Source organism: Dasypus novemcinctus, chromosome 30 (assembly GCF_030445035.2).
Source record: "Dasypus novemcinctus isolate mDasNov1 chromosome 30, mDasNov1.1.hap2, whole genome shotgun sequence".
NCBI lineage: Eukaryota > Metazoa > Chordata > Mammalia > Cingulata > Dasypodidae > Dasypus > Dasypus novemcinctus.
The window spans coordinates 48,074,864-48,090,559 of NC_080702.1; the positions used below are offsets into that span (position 1 = coordinate 48,074,864).

The 15,696-nt window shown below is 39.6% G+C and overlaps 1 protein-coding gene across 1 annotated transcript; it reads left to right on the forward strand.

The window, feature by feature from the left end:
* The first annotated feature begins 370 nt into the window (after positions 1 to 370).
* On the forward strand, positions 371 to 1,327 carry LOC131276886 (olfactory receptor 7A17-like). Its single transcript, XM_058290466.1, has one exon. It carries the CDS (start codon positions 371 to 373, stop codon positions 1,325 to 1,327), a length of 957 nt encoding a protein of 318 aa, XP_058146449.1.
* Positions 1,328 to 15,696: the final 14,369 nt, after the last annotated feature.

Here is a 15,696-nt window from a genome sequence, read left to right on the forward strand (position 1 = left end):
ATGTTTGAATTGCATATATTCTCTCTCTAAGAACAGAAGTTTGGGACTTTTCAATTACAGCATTGTGGACTCATTGCCACAACTCTACATGCCCCTTAGTTACAATTCAATATATATTTCACAAATGAATGAATTTCTCATGAAATCTGTAGTGTACGTGAATCCTTGATAAAGAGACGAGTTTGGGGGAAGGAATTCCTAATCAGAAGAGACACTAGAAATACACTAAAGGGATAAGATCCATATAAATTATATAGATATTATATTTTTCATTGAAATAGATGATGTAATATTTCTGTTTGGCTAGTACTATCTGTTCTATGAAAACTACCCAAGTTCTTTTTTATTTCTTCTTAGTCTCACTGACCACATGGGAACTGGAAATGAAACACAAATTTCAGAATTTCTTCTCCTGGGATTTTCAGAGGATCCAGAAGTGCAGCCCCTCTTCTTTTGGCTGTTCTTGTCCATTTACCTGGTCACCATCTTTGGGAACCTGCTCATAATCCTGGTCATCATCACTGATTCTCACCTCCACACACCCATGTATTTCTTCCTCTCCAACCTGTCCCTTTGTGACATCTGTTTATCCTCCACCACTGTCCCAAAGATGCTGGTGAACATCCAGGGACAGAGCAGAGCCATAACCTACACAGGTTGCATCACCCAGATGTACTTTTTCATGATCTTTGTAGGGTTGGATGACTTCCTCCTGGCCGTGATGGCCTATGACCGCTTTGTGGCCATCTGCCGCCCCCTTCACTACACAGTCATCATGAACCCCCAGATCTGTGTCCTGATGGTTTTTGGGTCCTGGGTCATGACTTTTATTCAATCCTGTTTACAGGGGTTAATGGTGTTACGGCTGTCTTTTTGCACACATGTAGAAATCCCCCACTTTTTCTGTGAACTTCGTCAGATGGTCCAACTTGCCTGTTCTGACACTTTTTTCAACTACTTAGCAATGTATCTAATAGCTGGAGTGCTGGCTGGAGGTCCCCTTGGTTGGCTCCTTTTCTCTTACTCTAAGATTGTTTCCTCCATACTTGCCATCTCATCAGCTCAGGGGAAGTATAAAGCATTTTCCACCTGTGCATCTCACCTCTCAGTGGTTTCCCTATTTTATTGTACCAGCATAGGGGTGTACCTAAGTTCTGCTGCTTCACACAACACACATTCAGGGGCATCAGCCTCAGTGATGTACACCGTGGTCACTCCTATGCTGAACCCTTTCATCTACAGTCTGAGGAATAAAGACATAAAGGGGGCTCTGAGAAAATGCTTTGGAGGAAAGTCTGCAAAATGTCATTTGTTCTGTGGTGGCTGAAAAGCTGTTTTAGCAACTTTCAAACCCGTAGAACTAGAAATCTGCTTTCTTTAGATAGATCATAGATGTAAACCTGCCAAGAGTCCAGATGACCTCAAATACGATGAAGTAAAAATTTCAATCAAACAGTGTATTATGAGATCAACTTTAAATTTTTGATGACGAGAAATTTCTCCTTGACATTGCTAGCTTCATGTCCATGTTGAAGTTTAGTTACTGGTGTAGAGGAATATGTTGCAATTTCTATATTATTTTATTATATCACCTTTCTGTTTTGCTTAAATATTTCCAGGGCAGCTGATGAATATAACTCTTTGCTCCCTCTGAAAACAATATCTGCCCTTGTTCAAAATTACATCATTAATTTTAAAGAGCAGGCATTTGTCAATCTAGTGATTTCCATTAACATCATTATTTTTACCTCTTTTTTGTTCAGTGCTTTCTTATATATATTTGTTCATATATGAATATAAAAAAGAGTTTAAAAATCTGCCTAATAATCCCTCTTGGAATGGAGGGTTCTCATTCAAAGCCATAATTTTTTACTCCACAAACACCCATGTCCTTGAACATATTGCTGGTTACCAGATGGCTAACATTAATGTAGTTTCCTTTTAATATAGTTATCTGCCATTAACTTGAATTCCAAGATTATCATGAATGCTGTATTTATTTATTTTTCTCTCTTTATTTTTTAAATGTTACATTAAAAAATATAAGAGGCTCCCATATACCCCCCATCCCCATCACCCCACTCTTCCCACATCAATAACCTCTTCATCATTGTGGGACATTCATTTCATTTAGTGAATACATTTTGGAGCACTGCTACTCCACATGGATCATGGTTTACACTGTAGTATGCAATTCCAAAAAAAAATCAACACGGCATTCTTTAATGAACTAGAAAAACTAACCAGGAAATTTATTTGGAAAGGGGAGAGGCCCCGAATAACCAAAGACATATTTATAAAGAAAAATGAATTTGAAGGAATCACACTACCTGACTTCAAAACATACTACAAAGCTACAGTAGTGAAAGCACCATGGTATTGGCACAAGGATAGACTTCCTGTCCAATGGAACCAAACTGAGAGTTCTGATATAGACCCTCATATACACAGTCATCTGACAGTCAACAATGCCACCAAACCCACTCAACTGGGAGAGAATGGCCTCTTCAACAAATGGTGCCTGAAGAACTGGATATCCATATGTAAAAGAATGAAAGACGATTATCAACTCACACCTTATACAAAAATAAACTCAAGATGGATCTAAGACCTAAATATAAGAGCCAAGACCATAAAGACCTTGAAAAGCAATATAGGGAAGCATCTGTAATAGGATCCTATTACAGGAACTGTTAATAGGAAATGGCTTATAGAAATTCACACCAAAAGCACGAGCAGCAAATGAACACATAGATAAATTGGCCTTCCTCAAAATTAAAGCTATTTACACCTCAAAGGAGTGTGTCATGAAAGTGAAAAGAGAGCCTACACAATGGGAGAAAATATTTGGTAACCATATATCTGATAGGAGATTTATATCCTGCATATATAAAGAATTCCTCTCTCTCCACACCAATGCCACATTTTCTTCGATCACAATAGTTCATGAATAGAATATCAGTAAGTCCACTCTAATCCATACTCTATTTCTCCATCCCGTGGACTTTAGAATGGTTGTGTCCATTCCACATCTTTATCAAGAGGGGGCTTAGATTCCACATGGATGCTGAATGCAATTCTCCTGCTTTCAGTTGCAGGCATTCTTGGCTCCCGGGTGTGGTTGTTTACCTTCTTCACCTCCATGTTAGCTGAGTGGGGTAAGTCCAATAAACCAGAGTATAGGAGTTGCAAGTCGGTTGAGGCTCAGGGCCTGGCTATCAAATGGTCAGTCCAGAGATTCAGGTCCCCTGGGTGTACATTAAACCCCAACACCAACTACAGCTCCAGTAAAATTAAAAGAAGAGACTTGTGGACAAAGATCACATCTAAGTCCAGCTCCATCAGAAAGAAACAAAAACACCAAAGTAGCGCCAACTGAAATGGCACTGAACTCCATCTGCCATGACCATAGGACCTGTGTGTCTCTGCAGCCCTCAGGAGAACCAACACATGGGGTTGTATCCACTTTATCTGTCTCTGGGACTCTGTTCAGGTGTGCATAAGGGCAACCCCTCTGATAACCTTCCAGCTCTTTTTGGGGGTAGGGAGTGGGAGGAGGAGATGAGATGTGGGGGCATTTTTGGAACTTGGAGTTGCCCTTGGTGGTGCTGCAGGGACATTTGCCAGACATTGTGTGTCCTCCCATGGCCCACTGGGTGGAATGTGGGAAAGTGTGGGCTATGATGTGGACCATTGACCATGAGGTGAGGTGATGCTCAGAGATGTGTTCACCAGGTGAGATTAGTGTCTCCTGATGATGGAAGAGATTGTTGTCGTGGGAGTGGGGGGCATATGGGGACCTCATATTTTGTGAATGTAATATTAAAAAAATAAATAAAGACAAAAATATAATAAAAAAGAATTCCTATATCTCAAAAATAAAAAGACAAACAACCCATTTTAAAAAATGTGAGAAAGATTTGAACAGATGCTTCTCCAAAGAAGAAATAAAAATGACTAAAAAGAACATGAAAAAATGCTCAAAATCACCAGCAATTAGGGAAATACAAATCAAAACTACAATGAGATACCATCTTATTCCCATGAGACTGGCAGCTATCAAAAAATCAGGAGACTTCAAGTGCTGGAGAGGATGTGGAGGAATGGGAACACTCATCCACTGCAGGTAGAAATGCAGAAGGATCCAGCCATACTGGAGGACACTTTGGCAGTTTCTCAAAAAACTAACTATAGATTTGCCATATGACCCAGCAATTTGACTGCTGGGTATATACCCAGTAGAACTGAAAACAAGGACACAAACTGAAATATGCCTACCAATGTTCATAGCAGCACTATTCACTATTGCCAAAAGTTGGAATCAACCAAAATGCCCATCAGCAGTTGAGTGGATAAATAAAATGTGGTGTAGACATACAATGGAATACTATTCAGCTATAAGAACAAATACAGTACGAACATATGTGATAACTTGGATGAATCTTGAGGACATTAGGTTGAGTTAAGCAAGCCAAGCATTGAAGGTTAAATACTATATGACCTCTCTGATATCAAGTAAGTAAAATAAGCTGTCTCAGAGAGCTAGAGACTGGATAATAAGCTTAAAGGAAGTTGTGGGGGAGGAGGGTTGCAAGCTGACACCTACATGGATGAAATCTATGATAAACTAGAGTTAAGTATTTGTACAGGAAAGGGATAAAATGGGGTGTAGGGAAATATTTGTGTGGAATTTTCTGAGCTTGAGGAGGGCTAGGGATGGGAGGATAGATCAGATGGCCCAAAATATTGGGGGAGGGTGGGGGAACATTTGGACATAAGAGATTGTCAAGTATGTGGTTTAAACTATAATATTGAGAAATCTCTTTAGAAAATATAATAATGAAGGTTACCTGTTTAATATGCTTAAGTAGGGGCATCTGATACATGGCAGGCTTCTAGGGAGTGTGTGAGTGCTCTTTTGGTCATAGTGGGTTATATCATTAGGTGGAGACCCAAAATAAGATAATGCTGTATTTAAATAGCTGCAGGAATGCTGAAAACGAGGATCAGTGATCATTCTGAATGACCCAGTTTTGTTTTCATTTATTATTGTATCAATCAGCTCTTGATATACAACAAGCCTTCGCATAAGTAGATGGTTTAAGATAATGCTTTTACATTGTATGGCTGCCAAATGATCGTTGCAGGAACCTCCTGAGTATGTCATCAGTTTTATGCCACCCGGGGTGGCTCTGATGGCCTTGTCTGGGTTCTCTTTCATACTGGGTTCTTACCTGGCCCTATGGAAGTCCAATTGTTCTCAACTGAGTCTCTCACTTTTGATGTACATGCTCTTTCATCCTCTAGCAAGCCAGCTGAAGAATTATTCATGTGACAGATTCAGTGCTCCAAATAAAGAAGCAGAATCATGCCAAGGCCTCTGGAGTCACTTCCCTTTCAGCATATACTCTTGACCAAAGGAAACAGAGTGCTTTAAGTACTTCCCAGAAACAAAGTTAGTTGAAGAGCTCCACAGAGTCACACTGAAATGAGAAGGAGTCTGACAAATGTGGTATTTTATTTTGCCAAGTGACTATGATAGAAACCTCAGGCTTGTTGTCAAAAACAATAAGAATTTTTCCTCCTCAACTTCAAATCTAGAAGTCCAAAATCAAGGTCTTTGCAGGAAGGGCTTCCTCCCAGACCCTGTAGCAACAATCCATAGGGCTGCCTCGTGTGCATCGCTGCCTCTTTCACATGACCATCTGCCTCGTCTCTGGTTTCTTCTTACTTCTGACTTCAATTGACTGTCTTTTTTTCCTTTGCTTACGAAGAACCCACAATTATGGTTTAAAGTCCACCATGACTTAATTTGGCCTCATGTATGTAGAGTCTGTGTAGACCATATTCTTAAATGAGACCCTACATAAAATAATTATAACAACTTCAAGGGTCCTATTTGAAAGTGATTTCATGTACTGGAGTACTGGAGGTTAGGAGATTAACTTATCCTTTGTGGGGGATATGATTCACTCCCAAAAATGTAGAAAATTTGTGCCATCACTGCAATCATATTGATGTACTTGTTTGTATACCAACTGTTGGGTCTGAGCCACCTGTTAGAGTGAGTACCATTTGCAAAAGAAAGCAGGCAGAGCTGTGGACAGTTTATGCACATTGAGTTTATTTCATGCTCTTTTACTTCCTCTGCTCTCTCCTCTGCTCCTGCTCCTTTAAGCTATCTTTGTTCTCTCCACTCTTCTGTCTACATGGAATCTGTTTTTATGTCACTACTAGGAGAAAATATGATTGTCTCTTACAGTGGTACACCTTAAGTGTCTGGCATCTTAGGAACTCATAACCACAGGGCTGCAACCCTGACCAAAGGCCACTACAACAATATAATACACAACAAAACATAATTAAGGAAATTACAAAACCAAGGCCAATTAACACAGCCCATTTCCAAATGGATACCAGATGTTCCCGAAAATACACAGTTTATTGATTACAGTACAATGGCAAAGAAACCAGCGGTCCATCCTGCTATTCTTGGAATTATTGGCATGTTGTTCAAAGCACTGGGTTACTATCTCCCTTAAGGTTACATGTTCAGCTGTAACCGCCCCCCCCTCCAGTATAGATATCTTGACCCACCGGGCAATGGGTATTGTCCATATCTCTGAGTGGTGATCTGCTTGTCTTCATATTGTATCCCACTCTGCTGTGGATTGGTCAGTTGTTGGAAGACATGTCTAGGTATCCTCAGTCACAATGGCAATTGTGCATGGAAGCCTGCTCCCTCTCTTGACAGGTCAGTGAATGCTCAGCACTGGGTTATGTTGTGAACATGGCATAGATATGAGTCTACAACAGTACGGTATTGGCTGCTGTCAACCTGGGACAGAATCGTGGCAGGCTCTGGTGGCTGCTCTGGTCTGGATTTCCATACCTTGTCTCCCCAAACTAAACTTGATCACAAAGGGGAGAGCTCCACTGGGAGCAATAGTATGGGCCACATTTTCAAGTCAAAAGTTCCCCTCAGAAGGGTTCCCCCTGAGTTTTCAGTCAGTGCCACTCATACTTCAGATGGTCATTTAGAAATCCATGGTGTCATCATCAATCCCCTCTTCATATCATCTCCATATGTTAACAGGATGGCTTTCCAAGTGTGGTCTTCAGTTACAACAGTCCATGGCCATATCCACACCACACCACTGTTTCTCCAGACCCCAAGGCAGGAGAGCTGCACAATACCAAATTTCCATCTAAAACTTTAGGAAATGCAAGAGAGTCTGATGTGTTCATTATTACATGCAAGGGTAAAGCACATCCCTGTACAACCAATTCTAAAGGCTACTGGCCCATTCAACATAGCTGCTTACTTATAAGGTCTACTGCCCACAACTGTTGGTTAGCCCACACTTGCAAGGTCAGCTCCTTTGGAGACATCATGTAAAATTTGTCTTTTAATAAACCATTATACTGTTCAATTACGCCTGCAGCCTTCACTCAATATGGGACATGCAAATGCCAAACAATGCCTTCATTTTTGCCCAGGTTTGCACTTTGGAACCTGTGAAATTGATTCCTCTGTCACTCTGCACTTCAAAAGAATGCCCATACTGGGCACTTAAAATATTCAATGCCACAATGATACTTTTTTTGGGTGGTTATATGGAATGGAAGTTCAAAAACTAAACCTGTATTAGTATCCACAGTTGTGAAGAGAAAATTATATACTTTATGAGAGGGAAGAGATCCACTATAATCTAGCTGCCATAACTGTAGGAGGTCTGTCTCCTTGCTTTACAACTCCTTCTTTCAGGAGAACCCGATTTCTGCATGGGTATTATTTAGCATATAATGCTAATATATGCTCCCATGCTGTTAACGTGTTCATTTCATTTGCAGTTTTTAATGGGACGCTATATCGCCTGGCTATCTGCAGGAAGGTTCGAGCACCCACATGACCCATGTGTCTATGCAACCATGTGATTCATCCATCTTTTGGATGGTAAAAAAGTTCTTACTTGTTGTAGATTCTGCAGAATCATTTCATGACTTATGAGAGGCTTATGCACTGCAACATGATTAACCGTTATGCTACATTCTTGTCCTTTGGATCACAAGTCCTACCACAAATTTTGTCACCAGAAAGGTCTTTTACCAATCATCCATTCTTGCCACTCTGACTGGGGCAGCCATAAAGTTAGTCCTTTGTACATGGCCCAAATATCTATACACACAGTAATGGGTCTTGGTTCATACATTATAACTAGCCACATGGCTCTCATTTCAGCCCATTGGCTGCTTTGACAAAATCTGGTTTCAAATCAGATATCTTCTTTATCCACTCAGATACCTACAGTGGCCCAAGATATCACTATGCTTTTGGTGGACCCATTTGCATACCAGGCATCAGCAGGTATAGCATCCATTCCATCCTTGTGTGGGCTACACTTTAAAGCCTGGGAACCAGGAAGCCCTCTGAATGAATGGTCAACCCAACACTCTATAGGTCCTAATACTTCCTGCAACTCTGAAGACAGGGGGCTAGTACTCAACATCGACTGGGTTCAGATATAAACCCCACGTAGCCATTGTGGTCATCTGAGCCAACCCAGTTCTGGGGGCATTCAACTATGAAAGTACCATCCTGCCACAGGGAGGGAGGTTCATACTAGGACTCATTGTGATCCTGTAAGCAATTCACAGGCCTGACAGGTGTCTTACACTACCCCCAACTGCTGCTCAATGAGAGAAGAGCAAGGTTCTGCCCCTTTCCATAGTTGACACCAGAACCCTATGGGCACCATGCATTTTCTCTGTGTTCCAAGCGGCTCATTACAGGGGAATCACTGCTACCAAATACCAAAGTCTTGAAGGGGGACAAAAGCCACCCCCATTATGCACAATCAGGTTCACCTGGGCTGAAGACCCACTCACCTTGCCAAGAATATCCTACTGGCTATGTATGGATCCTTGATCCTGTGTCATAGTGGGGGATTCAGGGCCATTTACAAAGAAGAAGGCATGTGGAGCCATGGGGAGTTTGTGCGTTTAGAGATAGTCCATGCTCTTTTCCACCTTTCCCTGCTTGTTCTTTCTCTAATTTTCCTTTAAGATTCCTTTGTTCTCCACTCCTCTGTTTACATGGGAGCTGTCTTTATGTTACCAGTATCAGAATATATAATTGGCTCTTACAGTGACATACCTATCATTTTCCATTTACTGAGCAGCTGGCATAGGGGTCAGTCGGGATCAAGTTCAGTTCCTGGAAGCTGAATGCTGTTATGCTGTCATTGTGCCTCAGATATGGCCAAGAAGTATAGTTTGATTAGGTCATTTAATTATTGGGCTTCAGCTCTCCCTATTCTAGGTATGTTTTCTGGAACTTTTTTCAATAACATTGTCAAACATTTAAAGTTTTCATTTCTTAAGACTAGAATGCATAAGTGTTTTTCTGCTTTTGAGAAACATATTCCAAGAAAATGACTCTAATAATCAAGGTTAACATTACAGCTTAGAGGTGAGCACTTTTAACAATTTAGAGTAGTCTGTTGCACTTTTTTTTTTTTTTACCTTGGGTATTGGCAAATATGGGTTTCCTGATAAAAGAAATGTAGGCTAATTTAAATTCTCCATCTCAGATCAGAAGATTAATTAATTTGTAGCAGTATATGACTGTTAGTATTCACCATCCAGTAGAATTTTGCATTAATACTTTCTTAAAAAGAATGTTTAAACCCTTCAGTGAAGATGACATCTTCTTTTAATTTCATTTTCATGCGAAAATAGTATGATGAAATTTTCTCCATTTATAAGCTCATGTACATCTCCAAAGTGAATTGTTAATATCCAATACTGTTTTTGCTCACAAAATTAGTAATCTTTCTGCTCCTCATTACTAGGAGATTTGAATGAATGGGTTTTTCATTTTACTTTTTCTGCATGATATTTTGTTTTGAGTTTTTCAACATGCTCTTCCAATTTTTCATCTTATCCTCTCCTATTTCTGCCAAAGACTTTAAATTCAGAAAATACTATTTTTTTAAGATTGAAACTATGCAGGAATTTAAGTATCTATATGGTCATCTGCATTTTCTTCTAACAGCTAGTATTTTCTCTTATTTATATTTGGTTTTTATTTTATTTTATTTATTCATTTTTTAAATTTGTTTGAAATTTATTTGAGAATAGAGAGATACAGTCTAACCTTATGTTCTTCTAAATAGTTAATGTCATCAAACACTTTTTCACAATGTTAAAACAACTTGTCTAATGTAAATAAGAACTAAATATATTAAAGTTAATGTGTCATAAATTAACATCTCCTAAGTCATAGTGCACAGAAAATTAAATTTAAAAATCTAGGGTTATTCCATTTAAAATCATAAAATGAAAGATTAGTGTCACATTTGCCATTATTCTTGAAATTTTTGGGAATTTTAAACTAAGGTAAAATAATTTAAAAATAAATGGCTATTAGGAATTATATGGAATATGTGTTATTTATAAATTATTTGGTGAAAGAAAATGGATTTGAGAAAAATTGTTAAAGTGATTAAAAAAAACCAGAAAGCTAAAATGACAATACCAAAAATAATCAAAAGAATTTCTAGCATAATTGAAATATCACAGACATATTGGAGGGAGTAATCTCTACCCTATTGATATTGAACCTAAACAACTCTTAGCCAGAGATGACCATGACATTCATAAACACTGCAAGAATATTTACTGAAATGGTATTTAAATATCTAAAATATTTTTTCTATTATTGCAATAAGAACATGAACTTAAGAAAAATGTTAACTCTTTCTAAATTATTTCATATCTTTAATGGAATCCATGTTAAAATTCCACTGATATTTTCTTTGCATGTGGCTAAATGATTCTGAATTCATCTAGTAGAATAAGGTGGCACCTGGAATGAAGTTTTGATAGAATGCTAAGTGAATTTATTTATTTAATATTTAAACATATTATGAAGATATAAAAATAAAAATAAAGAGCAAAGATTTGAAGCTTCTCACTATAGATACATAAAGATCATGAAATAGATTATCATTTCTAAGAAAGTGATTAAAGAGATGATGGAAATTTGTTTAGCAAAATCGTTTTATAGATAGATAAAAGAGAATATATATTAATTCAAAATAGAGAAATTGCTTGTACAAGGGAGGGTATATGGGAACTCTTTACTTTATGCATGATCTTTCCTTAAACTAACAGCGGCAGTAAAAAAAATGTTTAATTAAAATTAAAGAAACCATCATATTTCATTAAGAAAACATTGAAGAATGGTCTGAAAATGAGTGGTACATAAACAGAATATGACATAATAGAATATTTTAATCTGAAGAGCATGTGAGTATATTGAAAATGTTCATTAGATTCTCTTATGTTAAAAGAGGACAGTATTTAGTTTCCATTTCTGTTGAATTTGTATCAGAAAAACTGTCGCATAAATGAAATGCAAACAATAAATAATTATTAGAGTGGATGTTAATTTTTAGCCATAGGATTGGCAAAGGCTGTAGAGAATGTAACATGTACAAGTGACTGAAAGATAGAACACAGGACATTGAAAATGACTGAAATATCTGTCCTTGAGTTGGGGAATTTCCAATCCCACAGCATTGACCTGTAAGGTGTTAGGGTGCTAAGAATGCATTGTAGCATTGGAATGCAGGCAAGGCAGCAAAAATAACCATCATTTGTCATCAAGGAGAACCAATTATTAGACAAGATGCATGGCATCATGAGCTACTGAATTTATGGTATTGCTGTCATGCTGGAAATGTCAATTTGGACTGATTATTTTGTTTCTTTTCCCCTCAAGTTGGGCAACCTAGCCATCCCATGGAAACAAGAAACCAAACAGGATTACCAAACTTTCTCTGCCTGAGATTTGCTGATGAGAAGGAATTGCAGCCTCTGCTCTTTGGGCTGTTCTTGTCTATGTACCTTGTTACCTTCCCTGGGAACCTGCTCATCATCTTGGCTATCATCTCAGACACCTACTTCCACATGCCCATGTACTTCTTCCTCTCCTACCTGTCCTTGGCTGACTTTGGGTTCACCAATACCAGCATCCCAACAGTGCTGCTGGGCATCCAGACACAGAACAAAGTTATCAGCCATGCAGGCTGCCTCACCCAGATATTATTTTCTTTGTATTTGGATACCTGGACAGTTTCCAACTGACTGCTATGGCCAATGACCACTTTGTGGACATCTATCACCCCTGCATTAAACAGTTATCATGAAGCCCTGGTCTTGTGTCATGATGGTTCTTGGGTGCTGGTGTCTCACTGTCATGATGGTCCTGATTGAGATGTTTACCCTCTTGAGGCTCTCCTTCTGCACTAACAGAGATGTCCTTCTTGAAGTCGTGAAGATCGCCTCTTCTGACATCCTCCTCAATAATTTACTTGTGTATTTTGTAGCTATTGTTAGTGGCATTCCTTTTGTCATTGGGATCCTTTTCTCCTATTCCAAGATTGTCTCCTCCATTCTAAGGATTTCCTCAGCTGTGTGAAATAGCCTCAACAGACTCCAGCACCTACAATCTGATTTATTAGGCTCACCACACTCAGCTAAGATGGAGTTGAAGAAGAACAACCACCTCACCATGGAGCCTAGAGTGATTACAACTGAAAGTGGGAGGATTGCATCCAGCATCCATGTGGAATCTGAGCCTCCTCTTGACATAGAGGTGCAATGGACACAACCAATCCAATGTCCACATAGAAAAGGTGGCATTGGATTGGGAAAAGTGGACATGATGGCTGATGGGTATGGGGAAAGGCAGGAAGAGATGAGGGGTGGAGGCGTCTTTGGGACATGGAGCTGCCCTGATGGTGCTTCAGGGGCAATCACCGGACATTGTAAATCCTCACAGGGCCCACTGGATGGAATGGGGGAGAGTATGGGCCATGATGTGGACCATTGACCATGAGGTGCAGAGGTGCCCAAAGATGTACTTGCCAAATGCAATGGATGTGTCATGATAATGGGAATGAGTGTTGCTGGGGCGGGGAGAGGTGGGGTGGGGGTGGTGGGGTTGAATGGGACCTCATATATATATATTTTTATTTTTTATATATATTTTTAATGTAATATTATTACAAAGTCAATAAAAAAAATTTACCAAAAAAAAAAAAAAGTACAAAGCCTTTTCTACCTGTGGGTCTCACCTGTCAGCTGACTCCCTGTTCTATGGCACAGGCACTGGCGTCTGCCTGAGCTTTGAAGCCACACCATCCTCTAGGAAAATTCTGTTGGCCTCAGCATATGTGCATTAGTCAACCCCATGCTGAACTCTTCATCTACTGCATGAGGAACAGGAATATGAAGGGGACATTGTGGAAGCTCCTTGGCTGTGCTACTATCTATCAGTATTGAGGCATTTGGAGAAAAATGAGAAGTTCGAGCGGTGTTGTTGTGCAGTGGATAGGCATGAGAGTGGTGCAGTAATGCTAATGGGCTTGATGGTGCGGTTTCTGAGAGGGAGGCAGTAAGGAGGTTGATTTACCCGATCCATGGAACTGTGGTGAGAGTGACTGTTGGGGATTTGCATGTGTGTGGTTAACATTACAATGTGAGGAAAGTTCTTTTGGCAAATATAGCAAGGGAGGTTTACCAGTGTAGGGCACTGGGTGTGAGGACATATGTGGGATAGGGCAAACCTGGAGCATGCTTCAGTGGAATAACTAAGTGTTCATCTTGTCACACTGCAGTAACTCAGTGGGTGGAGACCAACACAATAAACAAGAAAATATGAAACTCCCATCTTCGGGAATCCTACTGGGTTCTCAATTTGAGGGACAAAAACTCTTCAAGAACATAGGCAGTACCCAATAAGAAAAAACAGACTAATATGACAAAACCTCATTATTGCAAGTAACTATGAACCTTACTATTCAAAAGTTGAAACTAGTGGGTACTATAAGTTCTGAGGGCAAGTAGAGGGAAGAATAGAAGAGATGTAACATAGAGAAATCTTAGGGCATTAGAATTGTTCTACATGATCTTGCAATAATTGATAAAGGTCATTATAAATCTCGTCAACACCTCTAAAATTATATGTTCCAAAATATAAACCACAATGTAAACCCTTGACTATGGTTAATAGCAGTGCTTCAATATTTGTTCACCAATTGTAACAAATGTACCATCCTCATGTAAAATGCTACTAATAAGGAAGAATGGAAAAGAGGAAGGATATGGGATATTTGGGAATCCCCTTTATTTTCTATTTTTCTTAAATATTTATTTATTAATTTCCCTCCTTTCCCCTTGTTGTCTGCTCTCTGTGTCTATTTGCTGTGTGTTCTTTTCTGTATGCTCATCTTTTCTTTAGGTGGCACAGGCAACCAGTCCTGTGACCTTACAGAGTGGTAAAGAGGTGACCAATCTCTTGTACCACCTCAGTCCCTGGTCTGCTGCACCTCTTATTGTCTCTCTTTTGTGTCTCTTTTTGTTGCCTCACCTTAGTGAGCCAGCTCTCTGCTTGGGCCCTCTTGTTGTGCATGCCAGGACCCCTGTGCAGGCCATCACTGTTTCATGGACCAACACTACATTTGAGCCAGCTTGCCACACAGGCCAGCACTCTGCATGGGCCAGAACTCTGTTCAGACCTGCTCTCCATGTGGGCCAGCTTGCCTTCACCAGGAATCAAACCATGGACCTCTCCTAGACAGGAACACAATTTTTTAAACCGCATCTGCTTCCCACCTTATATTTCCTATTACCTTTGAAGGTAACCATTTTAGCTTCTTTGAAGCAAAAATGGAAAAAGAAGACATTGTGAGAATATATGGAAGAAATTGTTACTATATATAAGACAACAGACCTTAGAGCAATGAATGACAGAATGTCTAAAAATCTTTTATATTATTTAATTTTTGAATTGTTCTGTATATTATTTGTTACTTTAAAAATCACTACTATTTCATTTTCTTATTAATTTTATTTGGTTTTCTCTTGGCTTCATTTTTTAGCCAATTTTTTAATTGTCTTTTTTTGTTAAACATAGAATCACGCAAAATATCATGTCGAAAAATTCAAGAGGTTCCCACACATGCCACTCCTCACCACCCACTCCTCCCACATCAACAACCTCCCCCATCAGCATGGGACATCCAGTGCACTTGATGAATACACCCCGGAGTACTGCTACACTGCATGGCTCATGGTCCACATTGCAGTTTACACTCTCGCCCAGTTCACCTAGTGAGTCACAGCCGGAAACATCTTGTCTTGCATCTCTCTCTGCAATATCACCCAGGACAAATCTAAGTTCTGAAAATGTGGCATATGACACTTATTCTTCCTTCTCCCCACCACCAGCAACTCCTATGGCCACTTTCTCCACGCCAATACAATTTCCTCTATTGCTAGAGGTGAAATAGTTTTACAGCAGAACACCAGCAAATACAGTCTAATCCATATTTTATTCCCCCATCCTGAGGACCCTGGAATGGTGATACCCACTCCACCTCTAAATTGAGATGGGGCTTAGGTCCCACATGGCTGATGGATGAAATTCTTCTGCTTGCAGTTGAAGACTCTCTCAGCTACCTGATCTTGTGGTTGACCATCCTCACCTCCTGGTTAATGGACCTGGGTAAGTCCAATGAACAAGGGAGTAGGTGTTGCAACTCTGCTGAGGTTCAGGGCCCATCTTGCACATGAATAGTTCAGACATTCAAGTTTCCTGAGCATACACCAACCCCAGCTGTTGGC

What these genes read in the sequence shown, in the direction of transcription:
- LOC131276886 (XM_058290466.1), top strand. Translation starts at nt 371, where the DNA reads ATGGGAACTGGAAATGAAACACAAATTTCAGAATTTCTTCTCCTGGGA.